Consider the following 16,781-nt stretch of genomic DNA (forward strand, 5'->3'; position numbering starts at 1 on the left):
TCCAATAAAATAGGAATTTAATTCATGAAGGTTGATTCAAGAAGGTTGATTTAAAGAATAATTAAATGCATTTCTTTCTCTTAAAGAACATACACAGTTCTTAACAGAAAAACATTGAAAATGAAAAAGTGAAAATAAGTTCCCGAAAGTCCATTAATCACTCAATGTCCATGAGAGATCAGGTGTTTCAAGTTACTGGTTTATATTTCATTTCTGAGGATGTGAGTGCTAATAAAGAGGCACAGAGAACCATGTTCAGTGGCTATGGTTTCTGGGGTGTGGCGCTGGGTTCTGTGCCCACTTTGTGCTCACTGCTCTGGGCAGTACCATTGGGATCATCTTGGACAGTCTTGGACCTCTTGGATTCAGGAGGTTTGCATGCTGGGTCACTGGGAGGAGATGGTCTCTCTGTAATACAATTTTTTTTTTTTTACAAAACAAACAATTCAAGCAAATAATTGAACCATTAAAGGGTTAGTTCACCCAAAAATGAAATTTATGTCATTAATGACTCATCCGAGTCTAGACGCACCATAGCGGCAGCAAATCTAATCTGCCACGGGTATCGTATAGCAACTCTCAATACACGTCTGAGCTGTAAAAACCAAACTCTGGTCAGGCCAATCACATCGTGTATAGAGTCGGTGGGCGGGGCTTAACATAAAGGGAAGATGTGTTCGGAGTTTTGGTGACCGGATACAGCGAATGTTTTATCTATCAAGGAGCTCCGCTTCCCATTGCTCTGGTTGGTTGTAGCGCTATCCTATCGCGTGCAGAGGGAGTTTGAAAGACAAACGTTTATCCCGCCCCTCGGATTGAGCCCTGCCAATGGTGAGTTTCCAGACCAAGCATCTTGATGTGGGTCTGGCTTGTCAGGCTAGCAGTTTGACACGCGATCCAAATCATAAATCAATAAGCTGATTCATGACCGTTTGAATCTTTATTTGAGGATTGAAAACAAACACAGAAGAGAAGACAATGCTGATTAAAGTTGTAGAATTTGTTATTTTTGGACCAAAATGTATTTTCGATGCTTCAAGAGATTCTAATTAACTAACTTTTATTCCCTTTCTGGACATGAACAGTATAGTGTGCCTACACTTAGATACGCTATCGGACTAAATCAGGGCCGGCTCTAGCTCTTTGGTTGCCCTAGGCGAGATGGAGTTTTGCGCCCCCCCACCCCACCCCACTCACTTTTATCGTCTCTAATTCAGCACATGTCTGTTTTCCTAGGTCTACCCCTAACCGAGAAGCACATATTATTATTAAACATGTTCAACGCTTTATTTCCACTTTTCAAACATTTTCTCACTTTTTATTGAAAATAAATGCCTTTCCGATCTGATATGTGATGGGAAAAGGGAATAGAGTGAGTGTGGCAAAAGGTAGGATCGAACCTCTGATCGACCTGCATCAATTCTTGATGCCATGCGTCTTACCACTACACTACTGCCACTGTGAAGAATTTGGTGAACACAGCATATTTGTGTTTGATGTCAATAATATGGCATCTTTCGTTAGGCTGCTCCAGTAAAAAAAACGAGGCCGTATTTATTTCCTACTGACGCCCACGTAGAGAGCGTTTGTACTTTTCATAAATAACATGCATACGTTATCCATATTTATAACGAACTGGACTTTTGATATTTAAATGACATCCATGTAGGTTATTGTAGATTATTGTCAGTGAAGTTATGTTTGCAATACGTATAGTAATTATGAAGAAAACTAGCAAGTGACAATAGCTTAGTGACAATATTAATAATATTTATAAAATAAATATTAGTTGATAAGATTGATACTAAGTAATTTTATTTTGTTTGACAACTTATTGGCTGAGATAAGAAGACTAACCTCTATATTGGGCTTTCTTTCGATTTTCTTCCTTTCTTTTTTTCTCTTTTTCCGTCCCTGTGCACCCGCGGGTTTAGACGCCTCATTTTTGATGAACGCGCAAGATGAGCACTTGCCTGACCTAAATACTGAACTAATAATAAATAATCACCATCAATTCAATCTAATAATCAGGTTGATAAGTAATTAAAGGTGTGGCTGAGGGGGCGCCCCGTGATGATCATGTTTAATGAACATTATGTTGTATTTCGCTTGTTCCGATTCTTAATGGGAAGTAATGGGCGACACTAGAGCGCGCTCGCGCTCCTAACACAAATGTCGCCCTAGGCAACCGCCTAGCTCGCCTATAGCAAACGCCGGCCCTGGACTAAATCTCAAATATCTTAAACTGTGTTCCGAAGATGAACGGAGGTCCTATGAGTGTGGAACAACATTAGGGTGAGTCATTAATGACATCAATTTCATTTTTTGGTGAACTTACCCTTTAAGAAAACAAAAAAAAACTTTATATATTAAAAAAAAAAGCCAAAGAACTTAAAAGCATGTTATAAAGGTCTCTACTAACCATGCTTGGCTTTCTCAGTGGAAGATGGGGTGGCAAAAGGAGTGGGAGATCTGGATACAATTGGAGTCAGTGAAATTCGTCTGAAAGAGAAGTACATACTTAAACTATTGTGAACATTTACTGTTAAGGTAATGGATTAGGCTGTAACACTAAATCTATAGACTCCAGGGATTTATGGGTTGCAGTGACAATTTCTTATTATAAAAACAAAATCTTACAACGCTTACAAATTTGAAATGGTGGTATGGTTAAAGGTGCCCTAGAATGAAAAATTGAATTAACCTTGCCATGGTGAAATAATAAGAGTTCAGTACATGGACATCACATACTGTGAGTCTCAAACATCATTGCCTCCTCCTTCTTATGTAAACCTCGTGAATCCAAAACTCCACGGAAAAAAAAGTGCTTCTAAACATAAACCCAACAGTGACGCAAGCATTGGAGATAATTTATATGCACGCCCCCAACATTTGCATCTGTCCAAATATGTTCATTGTCAGACAGAAATGGAGCGAATCATCAAAACAAGCTGCTCGCATGGACATACTTCATGTTTCAAGCTGTTCAGGAGACCTGAGGACTTTTCTACCCTTCTCATGGATAAAAAATGTCAACAGTCATGGATGATGTTTATAATCCGATACCACAACAATTTAATTCAAGATCGTTCGTTTGTTCGCCCCATTCCAAGCAAGCTTCGCTCAGCGTCTTAAACTGAAGAAAGTGCCAACTATATTCCTGCAAGCAGTAAGTAGCGATGTTATCCACTTATTGACTGTTTAAACAATTTCTGATTAAATTGAAAGTTTCTTAGAGAGACAGCATTGTCTAGATAACGCAAGATGCTAGTACAATAACAATAGGAAACACCAAGTACCATACAAAACTAAGTAGTGTGTCTAATGACAAAGGGTAATATTATTTTGTATCACAAAATACAACCGTAGATACGTTGCTTAGATCGTTCACTCGATCCTTCTAGCAAACGTCACCTTTTCCACCATATAATTTAAAACGATTCATTCAAGGCTATTAATTTTGTAAAAATATAAGTTATATATTTATATTTTTGAGAACTGAAGTATGGTGTTTCCTATGTTTTTGCCTATTTGTATTTCAGATTAAGCTACATCACAGTCACTGCGTAACGTTAGCCTACATTGTGACTAACGTTATATAAACATGCGATATCGTTGACGAAAAAAGACAAGTCTAAAATGTAGGCTGAATGACACACTTTAAGCAGAACATCTCAAATGGAGATTTATAAAATGCAGCTTACTTGTTAATTGGTGTTTTCAGATCGTCCGTGCGCGAGAGAGAGAGCTTGCATGCATATGGTTGCCAGATTGGACATGTTTAGGTAAAAACCGGTGAATGTACGGGTTTCTTTTCACTGAAAAGCTCTGTTTGGGGGATTTAATTACTGAAATCTGGCTACCACACGAACACGAGCTCTCTCGCGCGCGGGTGATCTGAACACACCAAATAAACAAGTAAGCTGCATTTTATCAATCTCCATTTGAGATGTTTTGCTTAAAGTTTCATTTAGTCGGTCTGTGTTCTGTCAGGACGGTCAGCACTCACGAGCCGCTTCAATGAACTGCTGTGAGCTGCTGAAATAAGCCAATCAGAGCAGAGCTCAACATTAATATTCATGACTCTTCCAAATAAGGCAAATACAGAGCATTACATCCTAGGGAAAATTTATATGGTTGTAAATGGACCTGTAAAACTGTATCTGGACATTTTTTTCCCTTAAATACGCCAAATACCTTCTATGTAGATATCAGAGAACAATTTAACATTGTTTCAAATCATTCTAGGGCACCTATAAAGCAATCAGGGCGTTTACATGTACCCTCATAGTGTGATTTTGGCAATACTGCGATTAAACTTATGTGATTAAGCTCATTATCTCAGTAACCATGTTTGCATTAAACTAGGTGGTGTAACAAACAGGCATGTAAACAACCTTTATCTCATTACCACCACTCTGACTAATGCGCACATGTGTGTCGGTTCAACATGGAAGCCTTGTGTTGTACGCAACTTCATGAATAAACTACGTGACATTATTCTGAAGTTTCCTATTCTTCAAATCGCTTAACCCTGTCAACACAACGCGCTGTGCATCTCTGCTCCATATCTTCATCGAGATGGAAAGAAGAGAACGTGATGGCAGTGTAGGCAAACCCGGCATTGCGATGTTCATCACTGCACTGAATAATATCCAGTACACCCATAAAATGCATTTTTAATTTGATGCAAGTATATTAAAACAATGGCTGGTACCATGCATACTGTGTGCCTGAGTGTGGTTTAACCATGCGAATAATCAGAACAATGAAAATTGCATGTAAACTGGAGTGAAGAGTTCTGCGCATGTCACGTAAACACCTTATTGCGATTAGGACCTTACTCGTAGTCAATGTTACAAATCTTATTTTATACCACAGGTGTACTGCCTTACCTAGGAGTGGGTCCTTTTTGAGTTGTGGTACTTTTGGAGTTGAGGGGTCCAAGGGGAGTGCTGGGTGCTGTATGAGGTGTAAGAGGTCCTCTGCTCGATCCAGGGGTAGAGGGAGCAGATTTAGGTGTGCTGGGGGTTGTACTGGCAGCAGCTGCAGGTGATTTGGGGGTGCTGGGTTTGCCCCAGCCCTCCAGGGTGTTGAGTGTGATCCTTCTGGGCTGAGGTTTGGTTTTCAGCCCTTGTGGCGTGCGTTTCTCTTCTTGACCAGATACGCTGGGGGTCTTTGAGGATGCGGATGCAGATCCCTCTTTCTCCTTTTCCTGTACAGCAGATATGTTAGCCTGGCGAGGCACCGGGGAAGAAGTCTTGCCATTGGCTGAGGGTCTTTTTCCCTTCTTCTCATTGGTAGAGGATGGGGTGACCATCTCCAGTGGAGGTCGCTCTTTCAATGGGGTGCCGAGCTCCCCCTCTTCAAATGACACAAAGGAACAGTAACCATCAGTGGAAGACACTGCCAAGAAGGAGCCATCTCGAGACCTGTGGAACAATGTGCATAACAGCAAATGTTAGTAAATGCTCCTTTTAAAATGATTCTAGACACTAGATGTCTGCATTTCTATAACTTGAACAATAGCATTTGTTGGTCAATTGTAATGGTTTTCAACAGACAAACTCCATTTCTAAATAGACAAGAGTGTTTCATACTCTCTTCTGTATGGTATGCATCTATGACTCATGAGAAATAGCAGGTTTTGGTGCCATTTATTAATTATTACAAATTCCCCACTATTCTCCTTATTCATAAAGTAGAAAAAGCCTAGAATTGGACATTTAAAAAATTAATACATACCATTAAAATAATTTATATTTATACATGAACTATTCTATAAATCTAATTTGCATGCATCTTACCAGCTCAGATCACTCAGTGTGTGGTAGTGAATGTTGGAAACATATCCAAACGGCAGCGTCTGTTGTGTATCGTAAAAGAAGATCGAGTCTTCTGATGCAACCGCAAACACCAGCCGATATGGCAAATTAAACGCATTTGACACCGGCTTCAGTGAACCATCTGTAGAACATAGAAGAGGGCAGTGCTGTCACAATACTGGAATTTCCAACTTTGATATGACAAAAGTTAATCTGTCAAGAGAAGTAAGTGATTTTCTCTTTGCCTTTTGTTTTTTGATTAGCATGACACTTTAAGAGCTAATGCATGGATCCAATATACTGTTGCACAACTTGTATTTACATTCCAAAACGGACTGTATTTACCTGAATACTGCATTTTGACATAATGTGTGTGTATTTAACCATTTGAGTGCAATAAGAATATCAAAGTGCAATAAGCCACGCAAAAGGCATTTTGGTACTCGCAAGCTGTTTGAGAGGAGGCTTGTGTTTGTGCAGTGTGCCACTCAAATGCCCCTTCCACTCCCTTTAAAAGAATACTCCTTTCTTTAGCCCTGAGCTTGGAAAGACTTGTTTGGCGCATACACACTATTATAGTGGATTTTGTTTTCAATATTTAATATAGGTCAGGGATGCGCACGCTTTTGGTGTAAGCGCAAAACCTGCAGGAAAGAGTCAAATTATGTGCAAGGCAAGCACTATTGAGAATGAGTGAATGAGGAGATTGGTGTGTCAACTTGCTGTCAAAGAGAAGAGAGAGCATGGTCTTTCTGTTGCATGGAACACAAACATAGTTCTGGAAGAGTATTGTTTGTACCTTCAGTCCTCTTTGTCTTCAGCTCAAAGTACACCGGGCTGCAACGCACAGCCAGAGTCGCTTTAGATGGACAGGGCAGATGAGCAATGGGTCTGACACACAAACAAACAATTAAACATATAAAGTTGACTGTGTCAGCATTCAGACAGGACATAAAAATCTGGTTCTTATTTAAAATACTGGAACCACAAGTTTTTCATGCTGTATTTTAAAGACGTTAAGGTTTACACTTCCGATCAAAAGTTTGGGATTGATAAAAAGAAAAATCTCTTATGCTCAAGGCTGCATTTATTCAACACAAACACAGTAAAAACAATAACATTGTGAACATGATTTAATGTTCTTTTAATTATTTTAATATATTTTAAAATGCAATTTATTCACAGTATTGCTATTGCTTTTGATCAATTTAATGCATACTTGCTGAATAAAAATAAATAAAAATAAAAATAATGACCCCAAACTTTTAAATGGTAGTGTATGTGTGATTAATGCATAGATTTACAATTGAACACACATTTAGAACACAAACCTCTTAAAGCTTCTTCTGGAGAACACATATGTGGTATTTGTGACATTCTCTCCAGCCTCAACACACCCAGCTACAAATAAATAAATAAATAAAAATATTCCATCACTACAAAGAAATGAACATGTAAATGGATACCACGCAAAAAATGTGTAGTGTATGTGTTTAACATGCATGTCAAAATGTGTTAAATAGCCTGTTATAATAGCTAGTCTCACATACATTATATAAGCACTAAGGCTGTAGCTATCACATATTTAAGTAATCGTGTATTCTACCATTTTTTCCATCGATTAATCAGATAAGTACTTTTTCTTTATTAAATAGCTATACTTATTATACAAGAGGAAAATAAGACGGTTATCTTAAAATGAACAACTAATTTGTTTCCTTTTTATAAATATTTACAATTTTAATTGCTGAAATTACATGCATTAATATCTGTGAAAACTACTTAGTGCATTGAATCGCTACATTATAATGCAAATAAAATAATATATATATACACACACATGTCCTTCTCAAAAAAATTGCATATTGTGATAAAGTTCATTATTTTCCATAATGTAATGATAAAAATTAAACTTTCATATATTTTAGATTCATTGCACTCCAACTGAAATATTTCAGGTCTTTTACTGTATTAATACTGATGATTTTTGCATTTAACTCATGAAAACCCAAAATCTCAAAAAATTAGCATATCATGATAAGGTTCTCTAAACGAGCTATTAACCTAATCATCTGAATCAACTAATTAACTCTAAACACCTGCAAAAGATTCCCGAGGCTTTTAAAAATTCCCAGCCTGGTTCATTACACAAAAGCGCAATCATGGGTAAGACTTCCGACCTGACTGCTGTCCAGAAGGCCATCATTGACACCCTCAAGCGAGAGGGTAAGACACAGAAAGACATTTCTGAACGAATAGGCTGTTCCCAGAATGCTGTATCAAGGCACCTCAGTGGGAAGTCTGTGGGAAGGAAAAAGTGTGGCAAAAAACGCTGCACAACGAGAAGAGGTGACCGGACCCTGAGGAAGATTGTGGAGAAGGACCGATTCCAGACCTTGGGGGACCTGCGGAAGCAGTGGACTGAGTCTGGAGTAGAAACATCCAGAGCCACCGTGCACAGGCGTGTGCAGGAAATGGGCTACAGGTGCCGCATTCCCCAGGTCAAGGCACTTTGGGCTACAGAGAAGCAGCACTGGACTATTGCTCAGTGGTCCAAAGTACTTTTTTCGGATGAAAGCAAATTTTGCATGTGATTCGGAAAACAAGGTGCCAGAGTCTGGAGGAAGACTGGGGAGAAGGAAATGCCAAAATGCCTGAAGTCCAGTGTCAAGTACCCACAGTCAGTGATGGTCTGGGGTGCCATGTCAGCTGCTGGTGTTGGTCCACTGTGTTTTATCAAGGGCAGGGTCAATGCAGCTAGCTATCAGGAGATTTTGGAGCACTTCATGCTTCCATCTGCAGAAAAGCTTTATGGGGATGAAGATTTCGTTTTTCAGCACGACCTGGCACCTGCTCACAGTGCCAAAACCACTGGTAAATGGTTTACTGACCATGGTATTACTGTGCTCAATTGGCCTGCCAACTCTCATGATCTGAACCCCATAGAGAATCTGTGGGATATTGTGAAGAGAAAGTTGAGAGACGCAAGACCCAACACTCTGGATGAGCTTAAGGCCGCTATCGAAGCATCCTGGTCCTCCATAACACCTCAGCAGTGCCACAGGCTGATCGCCTCCATGCCACGCCGCATTGAAGCAGTCATTTCTGCAAAAGGATTCCCGACCAAGTATTGAGTGTATAACTGAACATAATTATTTGAAGGTTGACTTTTTTTGTATTAAAAACACTTTTCTTTTATTGGTCGGATTAAATATGCTAATTTTTTGAGATAAGAATTTTGGGTTTTCATGAGCTGTATGCCAAAATCATCAGTATCAAAACAATAAGGACCTGATATATTTCAGTTGGTGTGCAATGAATCTAAAATATATGAAAGTTTAATTTGTATCATTACATTGTGGAAAATAATGAACTTTATCACAATATGATATTATAGGTAAACCTATAAATAGTAATGCCTAAATATTGCATTTATGTTGTGCAACTTAACATTCAAGTATCAGCTTCAGCTCAGGTATGACATAAGCCTTTACTGTCTTCTAAAGATTTTGTAAGCTTTTGTAAGAAGCAAAAATATTGGACAGGAAGGAAACTTGGAACAAGAGTAGAAATGGAGATAGAGATGCGATCAGATCGATCAAACGTCACCAAATCCGCTGTTAAAAAAAACCTTCACCTCATTTACATATCCGCACCCGATCGTCACATTACAAGTATTCAAATTCTCAGTTCATCATTCATCATAGTAACACAGCTCGTTTTATTAAGTTAGGAGCTATAAATAGCCTATGATTAAAGAGTGTGAGATTTTAAATTACGCAAATTAATGAAAGCACGCAGCTCTGAAAGCAGGAGCGCTGCGCGTCACGCACAAAGTCTCTAGACTTGAAATGAGATGAAACCGAAAGTTAAAGAAGGACACACATTCATTGTGTTTTACCATGAAATGAGAGTCCTGCGTCATTATTAAAATTAACACAGATTTATCTCTCATCTAGCTGCAATTTTAAGAATGTTACTTTTTATTACTTTACCCACCTGACCCACGGATATAACCGTAATACGCGCAGTAGGCTGTGCGCTAGTCCTCTCACAAAAAATGTCTTTCTGCAACATGACCATGCATAGTTTAAATGGACTACACAAAGCTTTGAGGCAGATGATTTTGCCTCGATGATTTTTTAAATTTGAGTAAATCGGGTTACACAAGGAATTGTTTCAGCCCTAATAAGCACTATATAAACGTAAAGGTATTTTAAAGAAAGTGTACCCGGTGCAAGAAGGAATGACCCATCTGGTGTGAATGTGAGACGTCTGAAGAACGATCTCATGCTGTCATCATGGAACATTCTGTAGTTCTTCACCTGCACAAAAACATCACAATAAAAAAGAAAATATTGACTCAAGTAAAACATGCAAATATTATATAATATATAAAATATTTTCTCAAAATGAATTAATTGTTATAATAAACATAACATTTAATTATCTACTGACAACTTAGAACTGACACAAGAACTAAGTGCTTCAGACTAACATTTGAGAGCTGTAACTTTAGTGACTATAAAAGGAGCACTCTTTACTTGCTTTCTGTGTACTTAACTTACAATTTGTAGAAAAGTTTCAGTTTTTCATGAGACTGACTTTTCCTACTTTATTTTTAGTACAAAATGTAAGGCAAAGCAAGGCAAGTTTATTTATATAGCACATTTAATACACAATGGCAATACAAAGTATTTTACATAGAAATTAATTAAAATAGGCATAAGATACATGCATAATAAACAAGAACACCATGTGTAAGAAATAAAAATAGAAACAAGGATAATTATTATTCTTTTTTTCTTGATTTCATAATGTCTAAATATTAATTCAAAAGCAAAAAGCGTGAAAAGTTTTGGAAATGGCTAAAAAACAAGCTCATCTGACACCATCTACTGGTTATTGTGGGAAGCCAAAGACAATCCCTTAACAAAAAAAAGAGGCCTGCTGAAGATCCTAGTGATACTCACCTCTCCGTCGGCAGCAGCAGCTGATGCCATCTTACTCACACTATAAGCTTTTCTCCTGTTGTGAGCACTGTACACACGCATAACCCTAAGCCACAGAGATTTTACATGCCGTCAGTATGCAAAATCGTGAAAGGTTTCATTTTAAAATGCTCATCTTGTCTATGATAATCTGTAATGTATGACTTAATTTGAAAGTCATTAAAATAAAAAAACTTGCCTGTCACAGCTTAATGTGCTGATGTACTGACCAAGTGGGTCCCATGCTACTCCTTGCACATAACTCTTGTGATCATTAAAAATGCACATCTTCTGACCTGCAAACAAAACAGGCACTGAATTCAACAAATTTACTATTTTGCAATAAGCAGAGACTTTATCCAAAGCAACTTACAATAGAGGAACAAAAGCAATAAATCACAGGGCCAACTAGTTAAGTAATATACAATGTCAGGTTTATTAGACAGCTAGATTAGAAAGCAAGCTAGAAGAGAAATGCAGAGATGGATCATCATAATGTTCTGTTTGCTAAAAAACTATAACCATTTTACAATACAGACATAATGTTAAAGGGTTAGTTCACCCCAAAATAAAAATTCCGTCATTAATTACTTAGCCTCAGTCGTTCCAAACCCACAAGACCTTTGTTCATCTTTGGAACACAAATGAAGATATTTTTGATGAAATCGGAGAGCTCTCTCCATAATCAGCAATTTAATTAAGACTTTTAATGTCCAAAAAGGTAGTAAAAACATTAACATAGTTCATGCAACTTGTGGTTCAACCTTAAGTTTATGAAGCAATGAGAATGTTTGTTGCGCAAAAGTAGTAAACAAAAATAATGACTTGATTCAACAATCTCTTCTCTGTTGATGTAGTGTAAACAGTGCAACACTTCTACTGCTTACCATTGGTTAGCTTCTGCATTAGCATCACACACATGCGTTGTGGTGGTCAGGTGAATAGCATCGGCCAATGGTAAGCTGGTGTTCAGCCGTAGCGCTTTGAAAGAGCTGCACTGTACTTTCTACATCAAAAGCGTAGGAGACTGGCACAGACCAGAAGAGATTGTTAAATTAAGTCGTTATTTTTGTGTTTCTTTTGCACAGAAAAATTACTTCCGTCACTTCAGAAAATTTTAGTTGAACCACTGTAGTCACAAGGACTATTTTAACATGTCTTTCCTACCTTTCTGGACCTTGATTAAATAGCTGTCTATGAAGGGGTCAAGAGCTCACATATTTCATCAAAAATGTCTTCATTTGTGTTCCGTAGATTGAACAAAGGTTTTATGGTTTTGGAATGACATGAGGGTAAGTAATTAATAACAGAATTTTCATTTTTTGGACGAACTAACCCTTTAAGACACATAGCAATATTTATTCCTGCTTCATGTTCCATACCCTTGTTGATGTCCCACATGATGGCAGTGTTGTCCACAGAGCCTGAAACCATAAAATTCCCATCGCTGGTCCATGAGATATCATATACATCCTCAATGTGTCCCCTAACAAACACAAACAACAATATGAGCTTTGACATAAGTTTCTTCAAAAGTAAATAAGATAACTTAAAAGTTGCAATGAAATGAAAGCAGCCACAGATCCTGGGTGAAAGAGTTTATGGAGGAACAAAAAAAAAAAAAAATTAAATGGGACTTGATTCTATCCATTGGTTGTTGAATGATAGAGGCAGACAACAGCTAAGTATGAGCTTGCAGTCGATTGTAAGAAAGGGGTGGCATTCAAGCAGACTAAATGATAGCATATATCAAGCTTGAGTTAAGACACTGATTAAAAATTATTAACTCCATTAAAACATATCAAGTTTTAAAATAAGACATATGGACAGATGAACTGTTCAACAACATGCATTTAGAAAAAAGGATTTTAATTTCATGCCAAATGTAAAGTCAAAGATAGTCAAGGAGGGAAATATAAATTGGTAGAGATTAAAATCAGACCTCAGAGTCTTGACCACACTCCAGCTCTCTTTATTGAGTTGAGCATCTTCATCTTCCTGAAAGGTTGGGGTTTGTTCAGGCTCCTTATTGTCATTCAGTTTCCAAAGCAAGATAGCAGCATCTTGGAAAAAGCAGATATTTAATTAAAGGGTTAGTTCACCCAAAAATTAAAATAATTTCATTAACTACTCACCCTCATGTCGTTGGACACCCGTAACACCTTTGGAACAAAAATGTGGCTGTACAATAATTTGACGAAGCAACGAGAAAAGTTTTTGTGCGCAAAAAAAATCTAGATGACTTTATATATTGTCTTCTGTGTAGGTCTCGGACATGAACTCACGTGATAGCGGCGCTCCTCCTCACTTCTGGGTCATGTTTTCGAATGGCGGATCAATGTCATATTCCCGCACATGTGTCAAGTTCATGTCAATAACTTAGTGGATAAAGTCGTTATTTTTATTTTTGTGTGCACAATAACTATTTTCGTCGCATTGTAAAATGATTGTACAGCCACTGTAGTGAGATGGATTTAGTAACAACGTTTTAGTGCCTTTTATGGGTCTTGTGAGTGGGAATGTACTGAATACCAATGAAGGCCTATCTGAAGCCTTTCTCAGCCATCCGCTTTCAACAAAAATATCTTCATTTGTGTTCCGAAGATGAACGAAGGTGTTACGGGTGTCCAACGACATGAGGGTGAGTAATTAATGAAATAATTTGGGTGTTTTTTTGGGTGAACTAACCCTTTAAACCATTTATAAGTGATTTCAAACCTTACGCAAGTGATGATCTGACTATAAACTTACCATCCCCTCCAGATGCCAAGACCTCAGCGGTGGGTGAGAAACGCACTACGTTAACTGCTTTAGTGTGTCGTGCCAAGTTAGACAAAAACTCAACGACAGCCTTCCCATCAGGCCCTTTATCCACACGCCACATCTGAAAGGCAGCAACTCTAATCTTACGGTCTGTAATGTCACCAGCATTAACTTAAAGTATTAGTTAACTTTGAAATGAAAATACCCCAAGATTTACTCACCTTAGGTGTATATGACTCTCTTATTTTTGATGAACACAATTAGTTATATTAATACATATCCTGGCTCTTCCAAGCGTTATAATGGCAGTGACAGCGTCCATTGAGTTTGAAGCTCAAAGAAATGCATCCATCCTTCATAAACGTACTCCACGTACACGTGCCTTCTGAAGCAAATTGATGGGGTTTTGTAAGAAAAATATCCATATTTAAAACTTCACCAAGTAAAATATCTAGCTTCCACCAGACCGCCTTCCCTATTCATCTAATGGGAAAAAGCACAACTGGCAAGATGCATGACATTGGACGTTGCACAAGCGTTTTGAACTGTGAGAGGAGTTACACTTTCTGTGCAAGTTGAATACAGAAGGGCGTGATGGTAGAAGCTAGATATTTTACTTTATAAAGTTTTAAAATATGGATATTTTCCTTACAAAACCCCACTGGGTTGCTTCAGAAAGCCTTTGTGAAGTGTCAGGGTATTTATTATTATAACTATGATTGTGTTCATCAGAAAGAAGAAAGTCATAATATACATCTAGGATGGCTTGAGGGTGAGATGCTGGCTCTCTTACCCGTACTGTGGTGTCCACCCCAGCCGTAGCCAGTCGCTGTGTCCTTCCCTCACCGCTCTGCTGGAAATCCAGACTGTACACTGGTTCCTTATTATGCCAGGCAATCTCACAGGTTACCACCTTCATCCTGACTCCTGATGGACGTGGATCTAAAGAGATAAATATACTATGGCCATGAAGATAAAGACAGGAGGAATATGAAGGAAATAATAGAATGTAAAATAGGATGGCTAGACAGAGGAAAACACGCATAATGGAAAGCAAATAGGAAATCATGTAACAACAGCATTACACAGTCTCATTACTAAATAACCAGTCGAGTTGAAGCTAATGCTACAGTTCTGTAAAGTAAACAACAGTAACAATGTAGACATTTAAATATATGTGACGCTTGAATGTACATAATACACGAACATGAAAAAATGAGAACCATTAATAAACGTTATAGCACACTGTGAAACAGCAAAATTTGTTTGTAACAAAGTACCACTACCTTCTTACATGAACTATTACAGCGACATCTACTCAAACTCACCAAACTCAACGGTTCTTGAAGAACATTAAAGGTAACAGAACATAAAGTAAATCAATAATAAATGAATAAGTCACTTTTTGCTTTTTAGAAATCATTCATCCAGTTACCTCAACACTTAAAGTTGCAATAGTCGTAACAAATGTTCAGCACAGTTGCTTCGTGTTACTCCCGCTTTCACCCAAACAGACGCCTTTCCCGCGCAGCGTTGTAAGAATGACAACATCCGGTTTCAATGGTTGCCAGACCCCACATCAAAAATCCGACGTCAAAAAAACAGAATGAAAATATACATATACAAAGGCATTGATGAATGCAGGCCTCTTATTATACTGAATGTTTTCTGGGCCTTTTTAATCTTCCTACAACTCAATGATGAAAAGTCGCCTAATTATTTACAAATCAAATATTATTTTTAATACAGAAAAGTACTTTTTAGTCTACAAACATTTGCATTTATGTATGAAAAACTTACACATAATCAACATTACATTAAAGAAAAATGTATTGTTTATATAATCTAGCAGCATTCTAAACATAATTTGTTTCTTACCAAAAATGGGAAGTGAATTATTTTTAATCTCCAGCCAATAAGACATATTTTGAAGAAAAAAAGAAGAAGAAAAAATTCAGTTGTCATGTCAATTAGACAGAAAATACAGGCATTTTCTTCAAAATTAAACTAGTGTCTTAAAAGGGTTTATCATAAGCTTGCAAAATGCTGTTTTTATATAGAAATGTGGGATATAATATAGCGTTGAAACAAGAGTGAATAAGTTTGTTGCTAACCATTGCCTTAAGATCATTAGCGTCATTACCAAAGAAGCGATGGAAGTTCACAAGATCCATCTGACATGTTGACAAGTGTTATGAACTAGATTCATAAAGCTTTTTGGAATGGGATTTAAAACACACTCAAATTGTTTATATTCACATTGTAAATTATATTTATTACAAAAATTTCTAAAAGTTAACAGGCTTCCATCTTCATCCATTACATGAAGAACTGATACTGAGACTTGTATCTAGATAAAACAAATCTGTTATTTCATATGGGAGTTCTGTGTGGGGCGAAGTTGTGGTTGTATAACTTTCAATATAACAATATCTGCTGGTGAAAATAATTGGATTGGCAGTCTGGACACAGTAAAATCACATCTCAGAAGGAAATCAATTCCACCCAGTTTTCTAAATATACCCCATGGAATACAAAACCAGAAACTAGATTCATTTGTTTATGACATTTTTAAGCAATTTTACCTTCAACATACCATTTATATAATAAAATTCAAAGGCTTGTAAACCTCCATTTCCAATAAAAATCCAAAAAATTAAATTATTATTTGACCAACCATACCTCATACCAATGTTCACTGTAACAGTAAAATTTCATTTAGTTTTAGTCATAGTCTTTTTTTTTAACTAAAATTCCATTTAGTTTTAATCTAAACTAGTCTTCATTTAGGACATTAGTTTTGGCTGGATCTCTTCCCAAATCATCTCTCCCTAACATTTGTCTCATTTTTATTTGTTGACGAAAATGTCAGTAGATTTTTGTTAGTTTTTTATTTATGAAAAGGGTCAGACGAAAATTATGAAAATGATTCATCAACAAAATTAACACAGATTTATACAGAAACGTTAGCTCCAAAAGCACAGACAATTTTTCACAAGAAATTTAAAGTTTAGATGCACCTCAATATGCTTCTGCAAGTTTGGACGGTGCGTTATTGAAGGCTATGATATGGTTTGTTTTAGGCAAACAAAGCAAACGCTTAACATTTATATAATATGTATAATATATAATAATCTTTTCAGAAAAGTGAAACAAGTATGGCCAAGGGTGTGCGCACTGTGCCTGAACTGCTGCCTTCTAT

General features: G+C 37.2%; 1 protein-coding gene across 1 annotated transcript; it reads right to left on the reverse strand.

The window, feature by feature from the left end:
- chaf1b (chromatin assembly factor 1, subunit B) lies at positions 1-15,151 on the reverse strand. Its single transcript, XM_067445046.1, has 14 exons — positions 15,015-15,151; positions 14,373-14,521; positions 13,568-13,700; positions 12,759-12,879; positions 12,199-12,302; positions 11,016-11,112; positions 10,799-10,883; positions 10,057-10,150; positions 7,157-7,226; positions 6,625-6,716; positions 5,808-5,967; positions 4,896-5,432; positions 2,423-2,502; positions 1-408 (listed from the first exon to the last, which is right to left on the reverse strand). Exons 2-14 carry the CDS (start codon positions 14,496-14,498, stop codon positions 263-265), a joined length of 1,845 nt encoding a protein of 614 aa, XP_067301147.1. The 5' UTR covers positions 14,499-14,521; positions 15,015-15,151; the 3' UTR covers positions 1-262.
- Positions 15,152-16,781: the final 1,630 nt, after the last annotated feature.

This window comes from Pseudorasbora parva, chromosome 5, assembly GCF_024679245.1.
Source record: "Pseudorasbora parva isolate DD20220531a chromosome 5, ASM2467924v1, whole genome shotgun sequence".
In the NCBI taxonomy this organism is placed as follows: domain Eukaryota; kingdom Metazoa; phylum Chordata; class Actinopteri; order Cypriniformes; family Gobionidae; genus Pseudorasbora; species Pseudorasbora parva.